The sequence below is a fragment of the Polyodon spathula genome, chromosome 3 (genome assembly GCF_017654505.1).
Source record: "Polyodon spathula isolate WHYD16114869_AA chromosome 3, ASM1765450v1, whole genome shotgun sequence".
Taxonomy (NCBI): domain Eukaryota; kingdom Metazoa; phylum Chordata; class Actinopteri; order Acipenseriformes; family Polyodontidae; genus Polyodon; species Polyodon spathula.
The window spans coordinates 17,674,200-17,696,813 of record NC_054536.1 but is presented as its reverse complement, the minus strand read 5'-3'; the positions used below and the strand labels follow the sequence as shown (position 1 = coordinate 17,696,813).

The following is a 22,614-nucleotide window of genomic DNA, read 5'->3' as shown; positions in this document are numbered from 1 at the left end:
TAAAGGATATAGTTCTGCAGAAAAGTTCATTACTGTAAAATGAGCTGACTGGTGAATGTGCATATTGAAATACGAGGGGTACCTTGTGTTGGTAGTGTGATTTGATTAATGGATGCTTAGCCATGACTAAGCAGGCAGGCTGGCTGCCTGAGGGGACCCTTCAATTGTATCTTCTGGCAACAGAATGGACCATCTGTCTCTCTATTATCTCCTCTCTGGAAAATGTTCCTGGAGAAACCTGATCATCTACTGTATGTGCTAATTGCAATACAAATATCGAGGAATATGCATCTTGTCACAAGCATCTTTCATTCTGCCAATAGTAAGAATATGCATTATGCTTCCTCAAAACCTGAACTTTTGAACAAACCCTTCCTTTCATGGCCAGTGATGCAACAATTAAAAGTTGTCTATTTTTACCTGTCATATTGCAGTGTACTTTAAATGGTCCAAGTGGTCCACTTCCATCTGGGTCTATCCAATAAGCATCTGACGTCTTCCCAAGGTGTTTGTATGCTTCGCAGGACTGTTCGTAGATAGCTGGAATAAGAAGCACAAATGAATAGTCAGAGAAAACAATTGCAAGGCCAGCAGGGTTGCTGAACTGTAAATTAAGTACAATAAATTCTATATCCTGTTTAAGATATCCTGGTATCTATATATATATATATATATATATATATATATATATATATATATATATATATATATATATATATATATATGTGTGTATGTGTGTGTGTGTGAAACAGAGCAGATATGGACAATGTGCTAGTGAATAGGGAGAAATACTCTGATACGCCACCAGGGGGCAGTAACTTCAATGAGGTTTTGAACTATTGTTGAAGCAGTCCTGAGTCGGAACTAGTCTATTGTTGCCTGTTTGCCTATTACATATTAATCTGAAATGTGTGCTCTAATGTGACTGAGTATTCAGAAAGAAACCTTGGTTGAGCTGGATGGATGAATGCATTGAACTGAATAGAAAACAATCAGAAAAAAAGTAAAAAGAGGAATGACCTCATAGAAAGAACTTCTTATCTTCTTGTTCTTGATTTCAATACAACTCCTGTAAAACTGAGCTCACTACCTGAACAATATAGATGGGAAGTTTACACACTGAGAGAAAGACAACTAATGAAGGAGAGAGTTTGGTTTTGGTTAGTTTATTCATCTATTAATGTATTAATTCCTACTGCTTGCAATATTTTTATGCTATAGGGGAGTTTTCTTGTCGGAGAGACTAAGCATCAATCATGTACCCTGGGGCAGGTTGTATGCCTGTTTAATAAGTCCTATTGCTAGGGAAAAATACAATTGCATTGGGAGAACACATGAAGCCTCTCAGTCCCAGAGCACCTGCAGAGGGGAGGTAAGCGCCTCTAACAACATAAACTGTTTCTGAATCCTTGAGCGACTGTTCTTGTTTTCTCAAGGGATTCAGGTTCAGTTGCAAACAAATATAAATGAAACTGGAATCCATGACTGTAAAACATTTCTTCTGCTATATGTGGTGATGTAATCATATGACTGCCAAGGTAAAAACCTTGAGTCTTGCTGCTAGGCTACCACAGTGACAAGCAATCTAAAACAAAGGGGATTGAAATGTCTGTCTATACATTTTGGGCTGTCTTGAGAGAATTTTCAATGGATTGATATGAAGTTCAAGTGTTACATTGCCAGACTGAGTTACACTTTACAAGAGAGAGGCCTTATTACAGAGAGGCCTTGGCCTACAGACCCACAACTTGACTTCAACTTGTCAATCACTAGAAACTTCACTCAGAATAGCCCAAAAATGTGTGAAGAAGCATTTCAATCACTTTTTCAGAGGGCAATAAAAAGGAGTTTACAACATTTTGTGAAAGGAAATAAAATGTTAATGTTCCCAAACCCGTGAAAGACTTTTTTGCAAATGGTAAAGTTCCATAAGTTCTGCCCTTGGTGCACTTCCCTATGTTACAGTATGTAGGTCTCACATGTACTGTTAAGAAAACAGCAGCATATATATATATATATATATATATATATATATATATATATATATATATATATATATAGTACCAGTCAAAAGTTTGAGTACACCTGCTTGAAACCAGGTTTTTCATGATTATCTATGCTTTTAACTATATAAACTTGTCTATAAACACTTAATATTTCATATGATACATGTACTTATATAAGCTGATAATCATAAAATTAAAATTAAATTTTTAAATGAAAATGTAAATCTTGTCAATTTCAATGAAATGGTTACCCAAAGCAAGGGGATTTGAGTCTGAAGTCAGTTAAAAGTCTGAAATGTGTATAACACGGTGATAGAACACTGGCCTAAGTATAAAAGTGTCATTGTTAGATGTTCTCTGAGTTAACTAGCATGTTACCTAATTAACATTTTGTCGCCAATTATTGTTAACAGGTGAGGGTCCATGATTCCTATAAATATAGGTAGCATAGGCACAAGTTTGTCATTACTGAATGTAAGGGAGCAGAAAATGACAAAATACACTCAGTTTAGCAAAGAAAAAAGACTGTAATTACTTTAAGAAATGAAGGTCAATCTTTAAGACAAATCGCAAGAACTTTGCAAGTGTCTGTAACTGCTGTGACCAAGACCGTCAAACGATTTGAAGAAACTGGTACTCATGAGGACCGAACAAGGTCAGGCAGGCCAAGGGTGACCTCAGAATCAGAACAAGTTCATTTGAGTCACAAGTCTGCGAAACCGGCAATTAACTGCCCCTGAAATACAAGCTCAGCTAAATGCCACTAGAAGTACAGATATTTCAACATCAACTGTTCAGAGGAGATTGCGTGAAGCTGGCTTAACTGGAAGAATTGCTGCAAAGAAACCATTGTTAAGAGTGCTGCAGAATAAGAGGAAGAGACTTGCCTGGGCCAAAAAACACAGAGACTGGACGTTTGAGGAGTGGAAGTCGGTCTTATGGACCGATGAGTCAAAATTTGAAATATTTGGGTCCACCCGCCAAGTATTTGTAAGACACAGAGAGGGTGAGCGCATGAGTTCGGCATGTGTGGTTCCCACTGTCAAGCATGGAGGAGGCAGTGTCATGGTCTGGGGTTGCTTTTCTGGTGACAGAGTTGGTGATCTTTACCAAGTCCATGGCAAGCTCAACGAGCATGGCTATCATAGTATACTCCAGAGGCATGCCATTCCATCCAGATTACGGCTAGCTGGGCAGTCATTCATTCTTCAGCAAGATAATGACCCGAAACACACCTCAAAGTTGTGCAAGAACTGTCTGGCGAAGAAGGAAAGTGAAGGACAACTCAATCTAATGACCTTGCCTGCCCAGTCTCCAGACCTCAATCCCATTGAACTTGTATGGGACAAACTGGGCAGAAGAGTCAAAGCAAAGCTACCCACAAATGCTCTACATCTCTGGGAATTGCTGCAGAAGAGCTGGGAAGACATGTCGGGTGATTTCCTGCTGAAACTTGTTAACCGAATGCCTTGTGTTTATGAGGCTGTTATTAAGGAAAAGGGTGGCTATTTTGAGGAATCCAAGATTTAGAGACACTTTTCAATTTTCTTGAACATTACTTTGATACTCCTTATGTTTTGTTTTGTATATTGTATCATGTGTTTTCATGTATGGTTTCAAGTATTTACAGAAACGTATACAACGTAAAACATTGTCAATTATACCCTTCTTATAAAAAAACCCCAAGCAGCAAGAATCGTTTTTTTTTTTTGTTCAATGGAAATTAGCCCTATTAGAACAATCGCTTTTACAAAATCTACCTGGATAAAAGGATCTCAGTAGTGACTGACACTGAACTTTCTCCAGTGTGAATGTATTATTCTCTCAGGCAAATTCGAAGGTAAAGCTGTTTCATAGATAACCTATTGTAGTGTGAATCATCTGTGACGTATGCAACCGTTTCCATCTTCACACAAACTGCAACCATGGCAAAATAATTAAAATATTTTAACAAAAAAACTCACTGCTCACAGATCAAATAAAACAGATAAACAAAACAAAATCAAGAACACAAAAAACTAAACACACAGGTCAGGCTGAGCAGATCGCTTTCACTGATCCTATATATATATATTTTAGCTTAGTTTTTAAACTGCTTTTGCTCTGTTCTCTCCTCTGAACAACCATCCAGAGTGCAGAGAGCTGCAGGCTTTTATTTACTATGGCTGAGGTGTTAATTATCAATTATCTCATTACCCCTTCGCCACAATCTGCAGAAGCTTTTTAATAAATAACTGGCAGAGGACGGGCTGCCAACCTCGCTTCTGCCAGAACACATTTAAACAAAACAAGAATGAACAGCTTTCACCATCATATATAAATACAAGAAATAAATCATAAAACGCAATACAACAAAACAAATACAAAATAATAAACTGCACAGGGGCGGAGGGGTGCCCCATTCAAAATATAAACAAATAATCACGTACAGGGCTCCTCGCCCTGTTACAACACAGTTTAAATGTTGATCAATGTGAAGTTGTCTTGAAAGAATTACTGTATACTGTATAAAGATGTTCAACTGAATTTGGGCATTTCTTCATTATTCTGATACAGCAAATTGTCAAACCTTATTCTAGTGAACTACCTGATATAAAGACCATTTCTCCAGGTCCCAGGTGGGTCCGTTATAATGAAGTTACACTGTACACACACACACACACACACACACACACGCACACACACACGCACGCAAACACACACATATATATATATATATACATACACACACATATATATACACACACATATATATATACGCACCGGTATATCTCTGGAATCATACTACTACTGTATTTTAAAGGCAGCAAGTGACATGCTTTGCTGAGGTGAAATGAACCTAGGGAAGGCAAGTGTAATAGACTACCTGAAAGTACTGAATGCAATGCAGTTGCTTTCTTTAACCTAGTAAGTAAAGGTGTGATTTTTAATTAGAAAATAAATGTTTGCTAAGATTATTTGCATCCTTCAAATGTGAAGCCTACAGTATACAGTAAATGTAAGTACATGAGAGTCAACTCCTTCTAAGATTTGAATTGTTTGAATATAATGAAAAAGACAGTTCAGTGTGTTTCATTTTGCTTTATTAAACTTTTGATTAAAATTTCAGTGTGCTGAGAGTTGGTAAACTTGTTGAGATATAGTCCAAGATTAACTGGTGTTCGTAAGCTTAGTTTGTGTGGTATGGCGGCCATGCTGCATGACGTCATAATTACATGATACAGACGTCATAATCACAAAATACAATGATCTTCTTCTCCCAAACCACTAGTCCGATTGAACCAAAAAATGGTTCTCTTTAAGATTTGGTCAAGGGAAGTTGCTGCAATAAAAAAACAAATGGCGGCCACATTGGATAACATCATCAATATACAAAACTATCTTAAAAAGACCTTTGTCTCTGAAACTGCTAGTTCGATTGAAACAAAAATTGCCACACATGATCCTAGTGTGGTTGTCTTTAAACGTTGTTCAAGGGAAGTTGCTACAATAAAAAAAAATGGCGGTCACATTGGATGACATCATCAACATACAAAACTGACTAATAACTCCTTGTAGAGTGCAGCTAGGGCCATGGTTACTATGGAACACATTTTAACCTATTCATGCTCTATAAAAAATATCATTGCCTGTGACCTCTGACCTCCCCTAAAGGTCAAATGTAAAACTAGCTTATAACTCCTGAGACAGTGCAGATAGAGTCATGGTTACTATGGAACACATATAGTGTGAACACATGTGTGCTCTATAAAAAATGCCATTTCCCATGACCTTTAACCTCTCCTAAAGGTTTAATGTAAAACTGGCTTATAACTCATTATAGAGTGCAGATAGGATCATGGTTACTGGTTATGGTTATTGGATCCATATAGTAACCAATGTATGCTCTATAAAAAAAAAGTATACTTGAACGGTACTTATTTTTCACAGCAGTCAGTGAAGAGAACCCACTTTCACACAAGTAGGTGGTTGCAAACAGCAGAACAACTTTTAAAGCTTTTGTTGCAAGCTCTTGAAATTCCTTCTGCCTACCAGCCTAGAAATTGACAAGTGATCTACTTCTGTGTACACTGTCAGTGGAAAGTTCAATCATCTGGTCTTCTTCTGTAGCAGTTAAACTTGAATCGCTACTTGTGTTTTCAGAAAATGGAAACTGAAATCACTTGTTGTTACATCGCCAAGACTCAGACTCCGCAAAATATTTTTCAGATTGCTGCTCCATTGCCATCAAGTGTTCACAAAAGATGCTCCTTACTTCTGGTGTGATGTTAAAATCTGAATTATCGGTCAGTTCTATGAAGAAAAATTTCCCTGCAGCACTTGCTCTCGCCATTTGTTTGCCCTTTTTAAGGAAAGTTTCATGTTTATTGTACAGTTGTACAATGTTGACACCGCAATCCTACATTGACACATTTAGCCTACTCAGTTCTGAAAACAAATCTGTGAGATAAGCCAATTTTACTGTCTTTAAAATTGACGGCCAGTTCTGTTTGGTTGTGCTTGACTAAGAAATTGTGAGAACGTAGTTAAAAAATTCCGCTTAAAACGACTCCTCGAGACAGCCATCCAACATCTGAATGAAACAGAAGGGCCTCATCGCAGAGAGACAAAAAGAGATGGTTTATTCTTAATGAAGTTCACGACCTTTACAACTGTTTCAAGTACTGTGCTTAATTCACACAATGAGTTCAAAGTACATGGGGTGCCGCTTTCCTTACACGTCCAAGTAGTGCACTCTGCAAACCAGTCATAGCCCTAACTCCATCCATACACAGTGTGATACATTTTGCCCATGTAATGCTATTATCCACCAAACTCATCAAGCACTCTAAAAATCTAAGCACTGGTAGTACGTTTTGGCAAGTTTTTACAAAACATGAATTCTTCCAACATTTCACTGTTGTCAATAAATATTACAAATGCAAGTAGCTCGGCATTAGCAATATCGTCAACTCATCAATTCGTCAACTTGCACTGCAAACGCATTAGTGTTTCGAAGCTGTAATTGAACGGAGACATCTGAGGCCATATCATCAGTCCTTCTTGCTATTGTATTGTAAAGGAATTGATTTAAAATTTTCACTGTATTCATCTCCGAACATGGATTTGGAGACATCCATTGCAAATGCCAATACAAGATTCTCATCTCAGTAATAGAAAGTGTTTTTTTGCACTGTGCAAGTTGAAGATCTACTTGGTAAGATGCTCTCAATGCATTGGAACTTACATTAGAAACCCTTTTCATAAGTTTCTGCTGCTTTCACGTACTCCGCTTCATATTTCCTTACCTTCTTTTGTCGCTGTTGTTCTGCACTTGATTGTTGTGCTTGTGTAGCTTTGCCTTTTCTTTTCATAAGAAATCAATCAATTCTTATTATCTTTTTCCATACTTCTCGTTCTTTTGTGCATGTTAAAAATAATGTCTAAATAAGTCAGTCCCCCCCTAGCAACTGACCCCTACCTTTTCCCCTTTTACCTTCGGCTACTTACTTCCTGCAACAACAGTGTGTTAATCAATTGGTTTTGTTATCGTAAATAACTTTTAATCTTATTCCAAAGCATAATGTTGAAAGACGTTGCATTAGTACATCAAAAACAGAGCTTGCAGCAGTTCACTAAAAGTAAAGAAGATAAAACCATGATATAAATAAATGTTATCTACCTTTCGATCAAAGCAAAATACAAAAAAAAGACAAGATCAGCTGTCTTCCTAACTGGGATTACACAGTGGAGTATGGTGCATGATAAAAGCTGTCACTGCATTTTGATAGTCCATAATCCGCCGTCTGAATTGGGAGCCAACTCGAGTGATTTTTAAACATGGAAATGTTTAACAACTCGAGCACGTACCGGGGCTATGTGGTTCATGGAAACGTGGTAAAAGAGTGTTTATGTATTTCAGCTCCACTCTTCTGAATGACTGCATGCAGTCTGGCAGTGAATACGAGAAGGAGAGAGCGCTTCAAACCTTAGGGGTGTAAGAGATGAGCTGTGGAAGTGGGAACCCCTTCCAATGTGTGAAGGAATTAAATACTTACATAGCTATAACATAACGTATTATTCTAACAGGAACTTGACACCCTGTATGCTCAAATAAAAGTTACAAAGCTAATGCTGATGTTATTCATCCACTGACCACCTCTCCAACTCTAACCAGCAACTATCTTCAAGGACCCCACTCTGCGATGGCTCCTCCAAGGAGAGATTTCATTTCATTTCATTTAAGGCTTCTTTCAAGTTAATAACCAATCAGCTTCTTCCCCAAAAAAAGGGAAAAAAAAGATGTCCTGGAAGGCAAGTGAAGCAAATTGATAACTTTCTTTTACCTGATGTGGTACCAGACGTCCTATTGCATGAAAATGTTTTGCAGTATCATATGTTTCTTCTTTAGCTGCACATTTGAGACTGATATAGTTAGAAATAAGCTGTAAGTGAATACCACGCAGAGGCCTTTACAGGTATTTATCCTCAAGCTTACCATGTTTGGGAGGGAAATGGGCTTCAGTTAAGTAGGTGAACTGAATGTCAAAAAAAAGAACAGCATTCAACAAAATGCCTAGATCAGTGGTCCTCAAAGTCATGTCCACGGGCAAATTTGTGCCTGCAAAGCCAGGCCATCGTGCCCACGGCAGCTGTTGTTAAATTATGGGTCTTGAAGACATTTCTGGCGGGTCATAGCGTGGGTAAATAAAGAAAACTTTAAATACATTTTCCAGCAAAAGCGCAACAGCAGCCTGTTGATAGTGCTGCTCGCTTATGCTGTGCTTGTACGTACGCATTTTTTTTTTTTTTGAGTGGCTTTTGCGATATGATCAACCAAATAAATATCTGCATTGTCTCTGCGGTAGCCCAATCATAAGTTAGCTGGGTGGGACATAAACTGTGTCTGTTTCAGATAGGACAGTCAAATATCCGTCAAGTTTTACGCAGCTGTCCAATCATAAGCAAGCAGGGGCCAATCACGGTATTCTGAAAATTGAAGGCGAGTGAGTAGCCAAAGGGAAAGTGAAAGATCTGACAGCTGTCTAATCATTCCTGAGCAGAGTCAGGGTGTTAATATGCTGGATAAGCACTGAATTTCGCCAACTGTTATTGAAAAAAATAATACATTTCAGTATTTAGAATTTAATTTTCTATATCTGTATTTTTTATTTTATTTCACCAGACAAGGGAAACACCATAGTATATTTAGTTACAAATCCACATTCCCTGAATAATTGTACTGGAGATGAGCGATCTTTAAAACAGAGTATGTTGACAAATTTGTCAAATTGAAACAAAGCGAGACGCTATCTACACTTTTTTTATTTTAGTTTATTCATGGTTATCTGTGTAAACATGCTATTTAAAAAATATTTCCATTGCATATTTTATGTAAATTATTTAAAGAATAAGCGCAACATGCACGATTACTACCTGAGACTTGGCTTTATTAGAGTGAGCCAAGAATAACCCCACTAAAACTCTTAAAGATATACATGTGTGTAAAGTGCACACTCATATATAATACACCCCAACAGTGGAAGGATCTAGGAGCAGTCCCTGCACTCACAATTATGGCAAGTGGCCCCAGTGTAGCCTGTCCCCTCACAGCTGCACCTGAAGCTGTCCCAGGTCTGTGTACACTTGCCGCCATGCTCGCAGTGATTGGGCATACACCTGGGCAGAGAGGGAAGAAAGAAGAAAAGCGTCAGAGATATGGTTTGGGGTTTTATACCTCTCTATATACTAGTATCTCTGATACCAGATTGCTCAGTGGAACCCCATACAGAACACAAAATAATCACACTCCAATTGTTTTAAGATGCTTGGAAACACAGGGAAGGTAAATGTTACATGGAAGATTTAAAGATGTTGCATATTTTGAAGGTTAGATTTTGGACTGGTTTTCACAAGACAAATCAACCACACAATTGCCTGTTTGGAGACCCATTCTTGCTCCTTGGAAGCAAATTATTTTATAAGTTTACTTTGTTGAAATCATTCATTCATGACAAAGGTAAAAAACAAATAACAAGCTTCCTTATCCTTTTCTCAAAGGAGAACACACTTAGCTAAGAGAATGTTGCTTTACAAGGCTTTTCCAACAAACCACTAAAATATATTATCCGTAGTGGTACAAGCTGTTCCCAACAAAACCTGAATCAAATTCCTCTTATTTGTAAAGGAATGGGAATAGGCATTAATTTACTCAGCCGCATGTTACTCAGCCGCACGTAATTATTTTCAGTAACATTTTTAAGGATTTTTACAATGCACACATTTGTTTATTGATTTTATTCATAATCCATTGCTTCATTGGTGGTTTATATGAACTTGATCTCTACCAGTAATAACATATTGCTATGTTACAGTACGTGGATTTACTTGGTAGGTGTATTATTATGCAATGTGCATGGTTGCTTTTAGATAGTGACTGAGCAAATAAATAAAGCAAGTAATACATTTTGTTTGCTTTTTATCCATGCTTTATCCAGCTACAATATCAATCAACAATGGTTTACTGCAGAACATATAAAAATGGTTTCTTCACATCTCAGGGGGCAGCCCGGATACTGTGTTTTTTTTTTAAAGATGATAACAGGACCATGTTTCATTTTTTTTTTGTTTAAAGCCCATTACCTAAATCACCCCAGCCTGTTAACAAAAAGCTGAAATATAATGCCTGCCCCTTAGCTTCTATTTCCCCTCAATAATGGCTTAAATAACAATTTTGCAGCAGATAAAAAAAAAAACAAACAAACAAACAAATAAACCCACCAATTTTCTTTGATTACACCGTGTAACAAATTTGTATTTATTTTTTGTTCCTGGGTAGTAAGTGTTATTTCCTAATTGCTTATGCCTCAGTATAATCGTAAATCTCGAAAAGCTACTCACTTCTAAATCTTTTGTAGTCATTTTTGTATTACTTTAGTATAAATACATGTTAATTTGGATTCACATGTTGTTTTTTTCTGACTTTATGTGAACGAAAAGACACACATTTGCCCGTTTTCCCATTGGAAATAGTGATATTTTGAAATATCACTGTCCTGGTCACAAAAGCAAAGTTTGTGGAGAATAATAGCCATTTTCTATACTTTTGAGGCATAAGCAATTAGGAAATTACTACCCAGGAACAAAAATTGTGTTACATAGTGTTATCCAGAACTCAAGAGCGACTCCACTAGAGGGCACTTTTCCAAGGATTCCTTACGAGCTCCCAGAAACTCAACCTTGATATCTTTTAGTTTTGGTCATTCTGATTCATTTCATTCGGATGTTAAACGAACCTAGACTAGCATCCATGTTTTATTTCATCAATAATATCCAACCCAGTGGCTATTCCCAGAGCCTGAAGGCCAAACCGGAACATAATCTGTGTGTTTCCTTTGATCTCCTTGAGGTGCATCAAAATATTACTTCCAGTTTACACAGCGTTGTCGTATCTAAGTAGAGGCAGTCTCTGTAAGTCGCTGTGGAAGGGTGGTGGGTAATTCACTGACACAGGAGACAGACAGGTGGATTTGGCAACACCGCACAAGTGCCCAGTTTTATTTTGATGTGCTCTTTTTCTTTTAGCCCGCAGAGAGCGCTGTTGGTTCGTGGTCTGCTTTACCAACGATGGTAAACAGAATCACGGGAATACCAAGCGATGGTACACAATACCGACGCATTTGCAGGTGCTTCGAAACAATAACTCAAAACAGAAGGCACAAAGAAACAGGGAAAATAAAACAGTAACAAAACTACAAAGAAAAGTTGCTGCACTTGACAGCTATATCTTGGTCGCCGCTACCCGTGCGACCCGGATCACAGCCATCATGTCATGTTCTATTCAGAACAGGGCAAAACTATTTAATCAGACCAATTATTTCTGTATTTGATGCCGAGAGACTACTGTATACCTTTGTTTCATCTAGAACTGATTATTGTGAAGCACTTTTTTTCCTGGTGTCCCAAAAGGTGTGGTATCAAGCTTGCAGCTTGTTCAGAATACCGCCGCTAGAATTCTGACTACAACCAGGTAAATTGAACTACTCCTGTTGGGGCCTCTTTACATTGGCTCCCTGTGCAGTATATAATTGATTTTAAGATTTTGCTGTGAACTTACAAGGCCCTAAATGGATTAGCACCTAATTATTTGCAGGAGTTACTGACCAAGTATCTTCCAAACCGCACTCTGAAATCACAGGATGCGGGGCTGATGGTTATTCCTGAGGTCAAAAAAAAGCAACACGGGAGGTAGGGCTTTTCCTTGCAGTGCTCCTAAATTATGGAAAGCTCTGCCTTCGTTTGTCAGGGAAGCTGGGATCGTTACAGTTTTCAAGTCAAGATTAAAAACAAACTCCTTTTTAAAATGGCTTTCTTATATTAGTGGGTTTTAATGTAACTTTAAAATTGCTGCTTTTTATTTAAATTGTCAGATTGTGGCAGTTGTATGTGTAACACCTGTTCTGATAAATGCCTTTAAATAATCAAGGTCAAAAAACTGGTGCTCCATTAACACAAATCCCCTTAATTTTAGTACAGTTTTGCTTGTTATCATTCAACTATTACATACAAAGTGGCATAGGTGTAGAAAGACAGACCAGGCTTTTCAGCGACGGGCCAGCTGAGAGAATTTGAATACTGAGCTTAATATTTAAATCACCCTAAATCTCACTGAAATAATCTGATACAGTTTTACAATGGCCCGTCTGCACCAGGTAAAGAGAGTGGCTGGTCATTCTGCACCAGGTAAAGAGAGTGGCTGGTCTTTCTGCACCAGGTAAAGAGCATGGCTTGTCTTTTTGCACCACTTAAAGAGCATGGCTGGTCTTTCTGCACCAGGGAAAGAGATTTAAGGAAGCAACAGCTTGGGGTTTGCAACACATTTGTACAGTTATCATTGCCACCACTTTTACAGTAACTGCAGGAGAAGCACCTGCACTCCAGCACTTTCAAGTGAAGAGATGTCTTGCTCCATTGAGCAGACCCCTAGGCTAGAAATACTTAGGAAAATGACTGTACTATTGCCACCAAGTCTGGAATCACTGTGACTTATAGTCTTTTCACACTTGCACACCCGAGCCGAGCCGAGCCAAACCGGAACTAAACTGTGCCCACCCAGTGCGGCTTGGGTGTGTTCACACTAGTTAGCTCAACCAGGCATGTTTGTTCACAGTATGTTAACCAGTGTAACCAGCTGGGGAAGGTAGCGACTGCGTGCTCATTTACCTGTCTATGATGGCACACATGTCGATACTGACGTTCTCGAAGCTTCCCAGCTTGCCTTGCTCTACAGCATGCAGGTCGGCCATCTGATCATCCACATGAATGAGCTGCATGCAGCCTTGAAAAGAACGCTGCACTGGAGATCCACTGGAGTTATTCATTTGTGGAAAGTAACCTGAATGTAAAACAAAGGTTTAGAATTATTTTAAATCTTTAAATATCTCTCTCTCTCTCTCTCTCTCTCTCTCTCTCTCTCTCTCTCTCTCTCTCTCTCTCTCTCTCTCTCTCTCTCTCTCTCTATCTATATATATATATATATATATATATATATATATATATATATATATATATATATATATACACACACACACAGGGCCTATAGAAAGTCTAAAGTCTACCCCCTTAACTTTTTTCACATTTTGTCAGTGCCTCAGAGTTTCATGCATTTAAATGAGGATTGTTTTCCACTTATCTACACACCATAGTCCACACAGTTAAGGGGAAAAAAGTTTTTATTGAGAAAAAAAAATATATATTAAAAATACAAAACACACCTAAATTTGGCAATATTGACCATTCATCTTTACAAATTGTTTAAGCTCTGTCAAGTTCCTTGGGGAGTGTTGATGAACAGCAATCTTCAAGTCATGCCACAAATGTTCAATTGGATTTAGGTCAGGGCTCTGACTTGGTCACTCAAGGACATTTACCTTTTTGTTCCTTAGTCACTCCAGTGTAGCTTTGGCTGTGTGCTTTGGGTCGTTGTCTGCTGAAAGGCGAACTTCCGTCCAAGTTTCTGCTTTCTTGCAGAGTGCAGCAGGTTTTCCTCAAGGACTTCTCTGTACTTTTCCCTTTCTATCCTGACAAGTCCCTGCCGATAAGAAACATCCCCAGAACATGATGCTGCCACCACCATGCTTCACAGCAGGGATGGTGTTCTTTGGGTGATGCGCTGTGTTGTGTTTGCGCCAAATATAATGCTTTGCATTTAGGCCAAAAAGTTCCTTTTTAATTTCGTCAGGCCACAAAACTTTTTGCCAAATGGCTACAGAATCTCATGAGTGTTTTTTTCATACTTCTGACGGGATTCAAGGTGGGCTTTCTTGAGTAATGGCTTCCTTCTTGCCACCCTACCATACAACCCAGATTTGAGGAGTGCTTGGGATATTGTTGTCACATACACACTTTAGCCAGTCTTGGCCATAAAAGTCTGTAGCTCTTGCAAAGTTGCCATTGGCCTCTTGGTAGTCTCTCTGATCAGTCTCCTTCTTGCTCAGTCATCCAGTTTGGAGGGTCAGCCTGATCTAGGCACGGTCTTGGTGGTGCCATACACCTTCCACTTTTTAATAATCATCTTGACCATGCTCCCAGGGATATTCCTTTAATATTTTTTTATACCCATCCCTTGATCTGTGCCTTTCAGCAACTTTGTCCAGGAATTCTTTTGAAAGTGTCTTGGTACTCATGGTTGAGTCTTTGCTTTGAAATGCACTACCCAGCAGAGGGAACCTACAGGAACTGTGGAATTTATCCTGAAATCATACGAATTACTACACTTTAACACAGGTGGAGGCCACTTAACTTGGTGTGTGATTTTGAAGGTGATTGGTTACACCTGAGCTAATTTAAGATTGCTATTACAAGGGGGGTGGACACTTATCCAACCAAGCTATTTCAGTTTTTATTTTTTTTTAATTTTCTACAAATGCCTATAATATTGTTTTCACTTGGAAGTTGTGGGGTAGGTGTAGATAAATGGAAAAAAAAAAATATTTTAATGCATTTTAATTCTAGGCTATAAGGTAACAAAAGGTGAAAATAACACATTATTTTCATGTGATTGGAGAGGTTTAAAAAAAAAAAAACAGGATTAACAAAATTGAGATATGTCAGCGTCTTTACAAGAAATGAACAATGATTAAGCACAGACAAGCACTGTAAAGAACCGAGACCATATTAAAAAAAAAATCTTTGGAAATGCATGTGAAAACTGAAGCATTACTGTTGAAATTTGCTTTCATTATCAGGCTCTCTCCCTCCAACCATGTTAACACATACATGAATTGTATATGGTATATTTTTACCATAACATTGAAAAATATATGTTAGGATTGACTCAGGGGAAATACATTTTGGTTAAAACTGGGAAGGGGTTTACAACTATACAATAAATGTTGCAGTTATTTGCATGGTCACTTTGCAGAGCTGCATAAATCAAATGAATATAAATACACCTCCCCCAGCAGATTAATGTGAATAGACTGTATGCTTTAAAATAAAAACTAATTGTTCACGATATGCTATTGAAGTCCTCTGCTTGAATCAGAGTTGTCTTGACCTTTTGTTGTTGTTCATTGAAAGGGCTATTGAAAAGTGCTATTATGCCATATAATAAGACCTTGAATAAAGCAGAATGAAATTCTGAAGCACATTTCTGTTTTACATATCAGAGCATACAGAGAAATTCTGTTTTTTTCTTTATGCCTGACATTTCCAGCTTTTACTGAACTGATATTCTGTACTGAAGGTCACACAGTTCCTTTCATATCGCTCTGAGCTTCTCATAGATTTAGTGTATCAAGTAGACACTGCTATTGCCAAGACAATAGAGAGAGATGTCTAACAACAGCAAAGATCCAAATCTGACAAACAACAAGTTTGGTAATGAGTGTTCTGTCAGGGTTTAACTTTGTATTTCCTGCTACTTTTAATTACAAACTCAAAGATAGGATCTGTGGAGAAAGACAGGGTATGATAAGCTAGAAGTTGCTGTAATGACATATACAAGACCGAAACAGTGATTGGCAGGTAATAGAGGCAGCACAAAAAAGCCCAGTGTCCTCATATCAATGTGACCTTCTAATCAGTGAGGCAAGAAACTATAACCATTTTTTTCCCATAGAAAATCACAGCAGTAAAAATGATTTATACTTTATTTTACCATGTACAGTTTTACAATTCAGAATAGATCTTGGAGATAAAACATCTGTGTTTCAATGATGTGCTATGGCAGCAATTCAACACAAAGTCTTCATATAGCTACAGCTATATTGTAGCAGTTTTAGTAAGAGTTAAACTTGTTTCCACACAGAGCACTGTTTCCACTGAAGTATGAAGGTGCCTTAAAGCACTACAGAACACACTTTGACTTTCACAGCACTCTAAATACTTACTGTGTACAACACACTGAGGCAAATGCCTTTTTAAAGACCTGTGCAGGACCATTAATTTGCATAGTATTCTGTAACAATTTAAAGAGAAATGTATTGCCATGGGTCAAAGATTTTTTTTTTTTTTTCAATTGCTGGATCCCATTTCATAGTACATCTGAAATCAACATTGTGACACACAATGTCTTAATGTCAGCCAGCAACTGATAAACAATCTCTCCTCTTTAGAGACCACAGTACTGCAAAATATGTTACCTTCGACAACAGCTGTTTATCACTGCAGAGCCTTACCAAGGTTTCCTTAGAGGATGTTTAAAAAAAAGAAAAGAAAGATGTATCGTTAGTATTAAAACTACCAGTATCAATATGGGTAAAATAGCTAAACCCAGAGCTGGGGAACATTATGAGCTAGTGGAACAGATTAGAACACTGTTTACTAGAGCTTCCAGCCTACCATGTTAAATAGCTGTAACACTTACGCACACATAGAATCAGAACCATTTAGTAGAATTCCCATCAGCATTGTATGCATGTCTGTGTAATGATGGACCATAGTTTAGTGGATCACATTCTGACAGAGCCTTGTTCACCACAACCTTCCCTTAAATGTGTGTCCATTTATTCTGCCCTAACACTATTGACTTATTTAGTTTCTAGCTCAGAAAGCATATTTGAGGTTCAGGTTGGATCCTGATACCCCTTTTAAAAGTTTTTTTTTATTCCATTTAAAACTGTATGCCAATACCTAGACATTTTCTGATTGCAATATAATGATATTGAGTGGGTGAGATGTTGTTGTAAGTGACTCTGCAGCTGATGCAAAATTCACACACCTAGTCTCTATAAGTCGCCTTGGATAAAGGTGTCTGCTAAATAAACAAATAATATTGATTTGAGCCACTGGGGCCAATTTACCTGCTTTTCTATTTTTACTTTATTCATAAAATCATTAAAAAAACACTTAATTATATCTTAATTACTACCACTACTACTATCATAGCCTAGTCCAAATAAATAATGTATCAATCAAACATCCTTTCAAACTCCACACATGCAGTAGAGTCTTACACCTGTTCTAATGATGACCTTCCACAGTACTTTATTTTATTGAGTGACGTTAATAAGGGTGTCAATAAATCTATAAGGACCCCACTGTCTCAAAGTGAGAAACTGTGAGAGTTAGACTGAATGGCAAGTCACAGATATCTACAAGAAGTATCCCACTAAGAAAAGAGCATTAGTGAACAGAGGCACTATTTAGCTAACAAACGCTTTAGCAGTTATGGAGATTGCTTTAACACAATGAAATCTATACCTGCATGCTGTGTTGACAAGACGCAGGACAGTGGATTTATGCATTGCAAACACTTCTCTTTGATCTTTTGGGAAATTAATTTGTTAATCTAGAAACCCTGGTGCCTAACCACCCTCTGCCACCCACCTTGTGATCACATGCCATTTGTATAAGAAAATGATTTCCATTACATGAGAGTAGGTGTTAAAACTTCATGCTGATATTGGACTCAGCTCTCGCCAAGATAAGCACCAACTAAGACATGGCATATTTTACTGTAAACTAATATGATCCATCTGTGTTTCCTTCCATCTGATGATGTAGATAGTCTTCTGCCTAGTGTTGATGGCTAAAGTGTAATGCTGACTCCAAGGATCAGCCTATTTTGCCTCCCTGGCTCATCAGTACACACAACAGCTAGGGATCAACCACAATACGGCCTCCCTAGCGCATCAGCATGACAATGGTCTGGACTCAGCTGAGTAGAGTACTTCTCTGGGGTCTTCAAGTGGGCACCTTCTATCCTTGGTGTTTCGTTGACTAGCCCACAGCACTTTAAGAGGGCTCGACAGTGATTCTGGCATCCCAGCATCACCCCCCCCCCCTTCATTCAGCAAAGCTTACTTTTACTTACTTCTTTTCCATCAACTTTTTTTTTATTTGTATTGTGCTTGAGGTCCTACCAGAGCCAGTTGCTGCTCCTCTCTGTTGCTTCAGATAAGTTCTTCATTATGCGTCACAACTCTTGACCACTGAATCCAATGTCTCTGATAAACAGAGTTTTGGAGTGGACTCTCCACCCACGCTGCTCCACTTCAGCAACTAGTTGAGCATATCGAAGTTTCTTCCTCTCGTCCGCCTCATCCACAGCATCCTCCCATGGCATTGTTAACTCTACCAGGTGAACAAGACATGCTGATCCAGACCACAAGACAATATCAGGTTGAAGGTTAGTTGTGGCAATCTCAGGTGGGAAAATAAGCCGCTGTCCAACATCTGCCAGCATTTTCCAGTCTCTAGCAGCTTACAGTTGTCCTAGATGAGTTTTGGTTTTAATACCTTTTCTTGGAGGTTTCTCCCCTGGACAGAGGAATGCTGTTCTTCGTGTGTCATATATTGCTGGCGTTGGTGGTAACCTTTTGGTCATGCTGCTCTTGTGTTCCAAGGCAAGGCCAAACATCGCAGCACCTGGTCATGACACCAAGTAAACCGTCCTTGGCTAAGACCCACCTTACATCCTGTCAAAATATGTCTTAATGTAGCTGATGATAAACACAAAGGACACCATACATCCTCTTCTGCCCATAGATTAAGGATATGTAGTGATGGAAGAACATCATATGTTGACCTGATGAGGAAGCTGATCCTGCTCTGTTCCATTTTCCATAGATCTCACAAGCTGATCTTGCGTTGTACCACACTCTCCCATCTTGTCCATTCTCCCTGCTTGGCCTGGGAAACTGCCTTGATGAACCTCATCCTCTCCTCCTGCTTTTGCACCTTGTTGATTACCAGCTTCCTCGATTGAGCCGGGACTGTTTTGTGCCATGTAAGAGGAGCTTTCAACTGAGACCAAGGCCTCCTCTTCCATGCTGTATTTGCCCCATGATATCACTGATACGAAGGGCAGCATTTGCATCTTCAACAGCTTACTTTGCTGCCACTTTCTTCCAGTTTTCAATACAGGTGCTGCCTCCCTCATGCATTTGTTGTGTGACTCTACAATGTCATTTCCAATTGAACCTTGGCACACTTAAACTCTGCGGTTAGAGCGGAGACTGGCAGCTGCAGTATCCCTTTACCAAACAGCTCCACTCTGCTGAGGCAGCGTGGAACTCCCAACCATTTTCTGACATATTAACCAATTAACACTTCCAGCTTCTCTACTGTTGTCAAGGAAACCTCATACACAGTGAGTGGCCACAGAAGTCTTGGCAGAAGACCAAACTGAATGCACCAGAGTTTAAGTTTGCTCGGTAAAGAGCTGCTGTCTATGCTCTTCAACCCTTGCACTGCTTGTTGTCTCACTTCTCCCACACGAACTGTGTCCTTTATGTCCCCATCATACCATCTCCCAAGACTTTTCACAGGCTTCTCTTTTGGTATTGCCTCACCGTTAATGTAGAACCTCTTATCCGCTATTTATCTTTAATTATAGAGATGCTCCTTGACTTAGTGTGCTTGAATTGCATTCATGCCCATTCAGTGTTACTGATAAGTTTACCCAATAACCGATTGGCGCAGGCTACTGTTGTAGTCATGACTGTCATGTCATCCATGTATACTCTAGTTGGCGACAGTCGCATTCCAGAAGCCAAGTGTTCTCCTCCCACTACCCATTTTGATGCCTTTATGAATCTGTGTGCATTTCCTTAAGATATCTTTCCATGTAAATATCCTTCTGCCTAGTGTTGATGGCTGAAGTGTAATGCTGGCTCCAGGGATTAGCCTATTTTTGCCTCCCTGTAAGAGAACAAGTTATCTCTTACAGAAGCACTAGAAGATAGATAAACATTGACGACTTTAACCACTTCGCTGTTAGGGAAATTGGTACAAAAAAAAAGTTCTGAAACTGAATAATGTTCCTTTTAAATCATTATTATGTTTTAAGTGCATTTATGGGTATCTGATCAAGGAACCTAGACATTCAGCCATAAATGTACACAAAGTGTTTCTTGTGTCCTTTCCAAAAAAAATCCCTTACCCATAATCAAAAATGTCAGTAATAATGCCACTTTCTTGCGACTCACATGGACAGATTCCTATACATTTTTAAACAGTATTAATTGCTTATGTTACCTTGATTGCTGTTTTTTTTTTAATATAACTACTTTATGAACAATAACCATGCAGAACTGCAGCACTTTTTATGACAGATCCAGACCATCAATATACTGTAGTACTTATGTGGTTTATAGGTAAACAACACCTTGGCAGAGCAGAGGTGAATCACAGCCACAGAAGATCTCTTGTTTTGGTAAGTCATTAAAACACATTCTGTATTCCAAGACTTTGTCTCAGGATGTTTTAACATCAGAGCCACTCTTCTATTTTTTTCAATCCTGCAGTACGTGACCTTGCAGAACTGGGGTAAAAATATAAAACGCATATCTCCCGCACTGCCATGCCTGACTTCAATTCAGGAAGAAAATGCCAAGATTCATAAAAATGTCTGAACATATTGAATGGGCTTTGCTTTTAATGAGCCTCAGGATGCACTCGGCACATGCCAATTCACGATGCGGCCCCTTATCATGGGCAAACATGCATCTCCAGCCATTATTACTTAGCAGAATAAAAGTCAACTGAGTTCTGTTCCTTCAGAAACTAAATATATTAAGCTGCAAAATGGCTTTAAAAGTATTGAAAATATACAAAAATCCAGTAAATAAGTAGGCCTTTTCTTTAACGTGATTCTATAGTAAACAAATATGATATTTCCCTTTTTTATTAACGTGCCAATGAATTATTTGCTTAACATATACATGTATTAATTGTGATAGTTCTGAATGTACAGAGGAATTAAGACATTAATACACAGGACAGAAGTTTCTATTGACAGAATTGAATTGACACAGTTTCATACTTTTTTCTGTTGCATTAGCAATCTTGAAGAAGGTAAGAGTTACGTACCAAAATGTTTTTACACATATAGGGTGGTTATTACCTTAAACATCCATACTCATGTGTTAAGAGATAAGAAAACAAAAATAAATACATGGCACATATTACTGTATTTGTGTTGGTGACAGAACATAACTGACAGGATTTTTTAAAATCTTTCCTTTTTTTTTTCTTTTTTTAAATTATGTATTTACTTCAATATTGTTTGTTTTTTGATGTTTTTTCAAACGTTTCCAGGGGTACTGCTCTATGAAAAACAACGCTTATCCTCATCTCTCTCGAAACAAGTCGGTTACTGCGGCAACAGCACTGCGTCTTTTTACTCTTTTCTTACTCGCATATAGAAGGTCAAGAAACCTCCTTCTCTATTTGCACATATTATTAGGGAATGCGCTTTTCTTTCAACACAGTTTACATCTTGATTACATCGTGAAAGTCTCTAGTGTCTCTCTCTGTAGTGTAGCATGGAAACTGAACTACATCATGGCAAATCCCTTCCTTCTGTGATCATCGTTTCAGCTGAACTAGACTAGAGTCATGTAAACTGGCCTTGCCAACAGTAAACATATCTGTGAAATGTGCTGATGATTAATATTATTATTTTATAGATAATGTAAAATAAGGTACTTCATATAAACGTCAACTATACAAAAAACGATTGCCATTTATGTAATGTGCATCCTAAAATATTCTCTTGAGAAAGAATATTGTATAATATTGAAAACTACAATAATATACCTATATCAGATCTATCTATCAGACTGTTATAAAATAAAACATCCTTATCAAGATTTAACACTTAGCTAAATATTTAACTGACCAGCTAAATCTGGAGTTTGTATGCAAATGAGCTCTGCCCCCTTGTGCTTTCACATAATTTGATTGGCTCTTGTAATGCTAATCGGCATTACAACAGCCAATCAATATGTTAAAATATTAACACTTTTTTTTTTTTTTTTTGAAATGGCACCCCGTATAATTTTATTGTACTTTGTAACTGCTCTAATCTGTAATGTGATATTTTGCAATGTGATACTTTGTACTGTAATATTTTGTAACAACTGTACATCATCCTGGATAAGTATGTCTGCTAAGAAATTAATAATAATAATAATAATAATAATAATAATAATAATAATAATAATAATAATAATAATAATAATAATGTCCCTGTCTTGTTAATGCTCTGTCTACTCTATTGCCTCCTCTCCCTCCCTGCTTCAAAACTCAGTGCCCAAACACAGCAGCCATAGCCTCTCAGTTTGTATCCAATCACAGCAGTCTCTCAGTTGAAACCACACCCTCACCACGCCCCCAGCTT

The 22,614-nt window shown here is 38.1% G+C and overlaps 1 protein-coding gene across 1 annotated transcript in view; it reads right to left on the bottom strand.

Annotated features, from left to right (window-relative positions):
• Positions 1–22,614, bottom strand: part of cntnap2a (contactin associated protein 2a) — a 471,866-nt gene that overhangs the window by 175,581 nt on the left and 273,671 nt on the right. The window contains exons 10-12 of the mRNA XM_041244554.1: positions 13,209–13,380; positions 9,559–9,665; positions 421–540 (exon numbers count right to left, since the gene is read on the bottom strand). Coding sequence (XP_041100488.1) covers positions 421–540; positions 9,559–9,665; positions 13,209–13,380 — 399 coding nt within the window. The remainder of the gene's footprint in view (positions 1–420; positions 541–9,558; positions 9,666–13,208; positions 13,381–22,614) is intronic.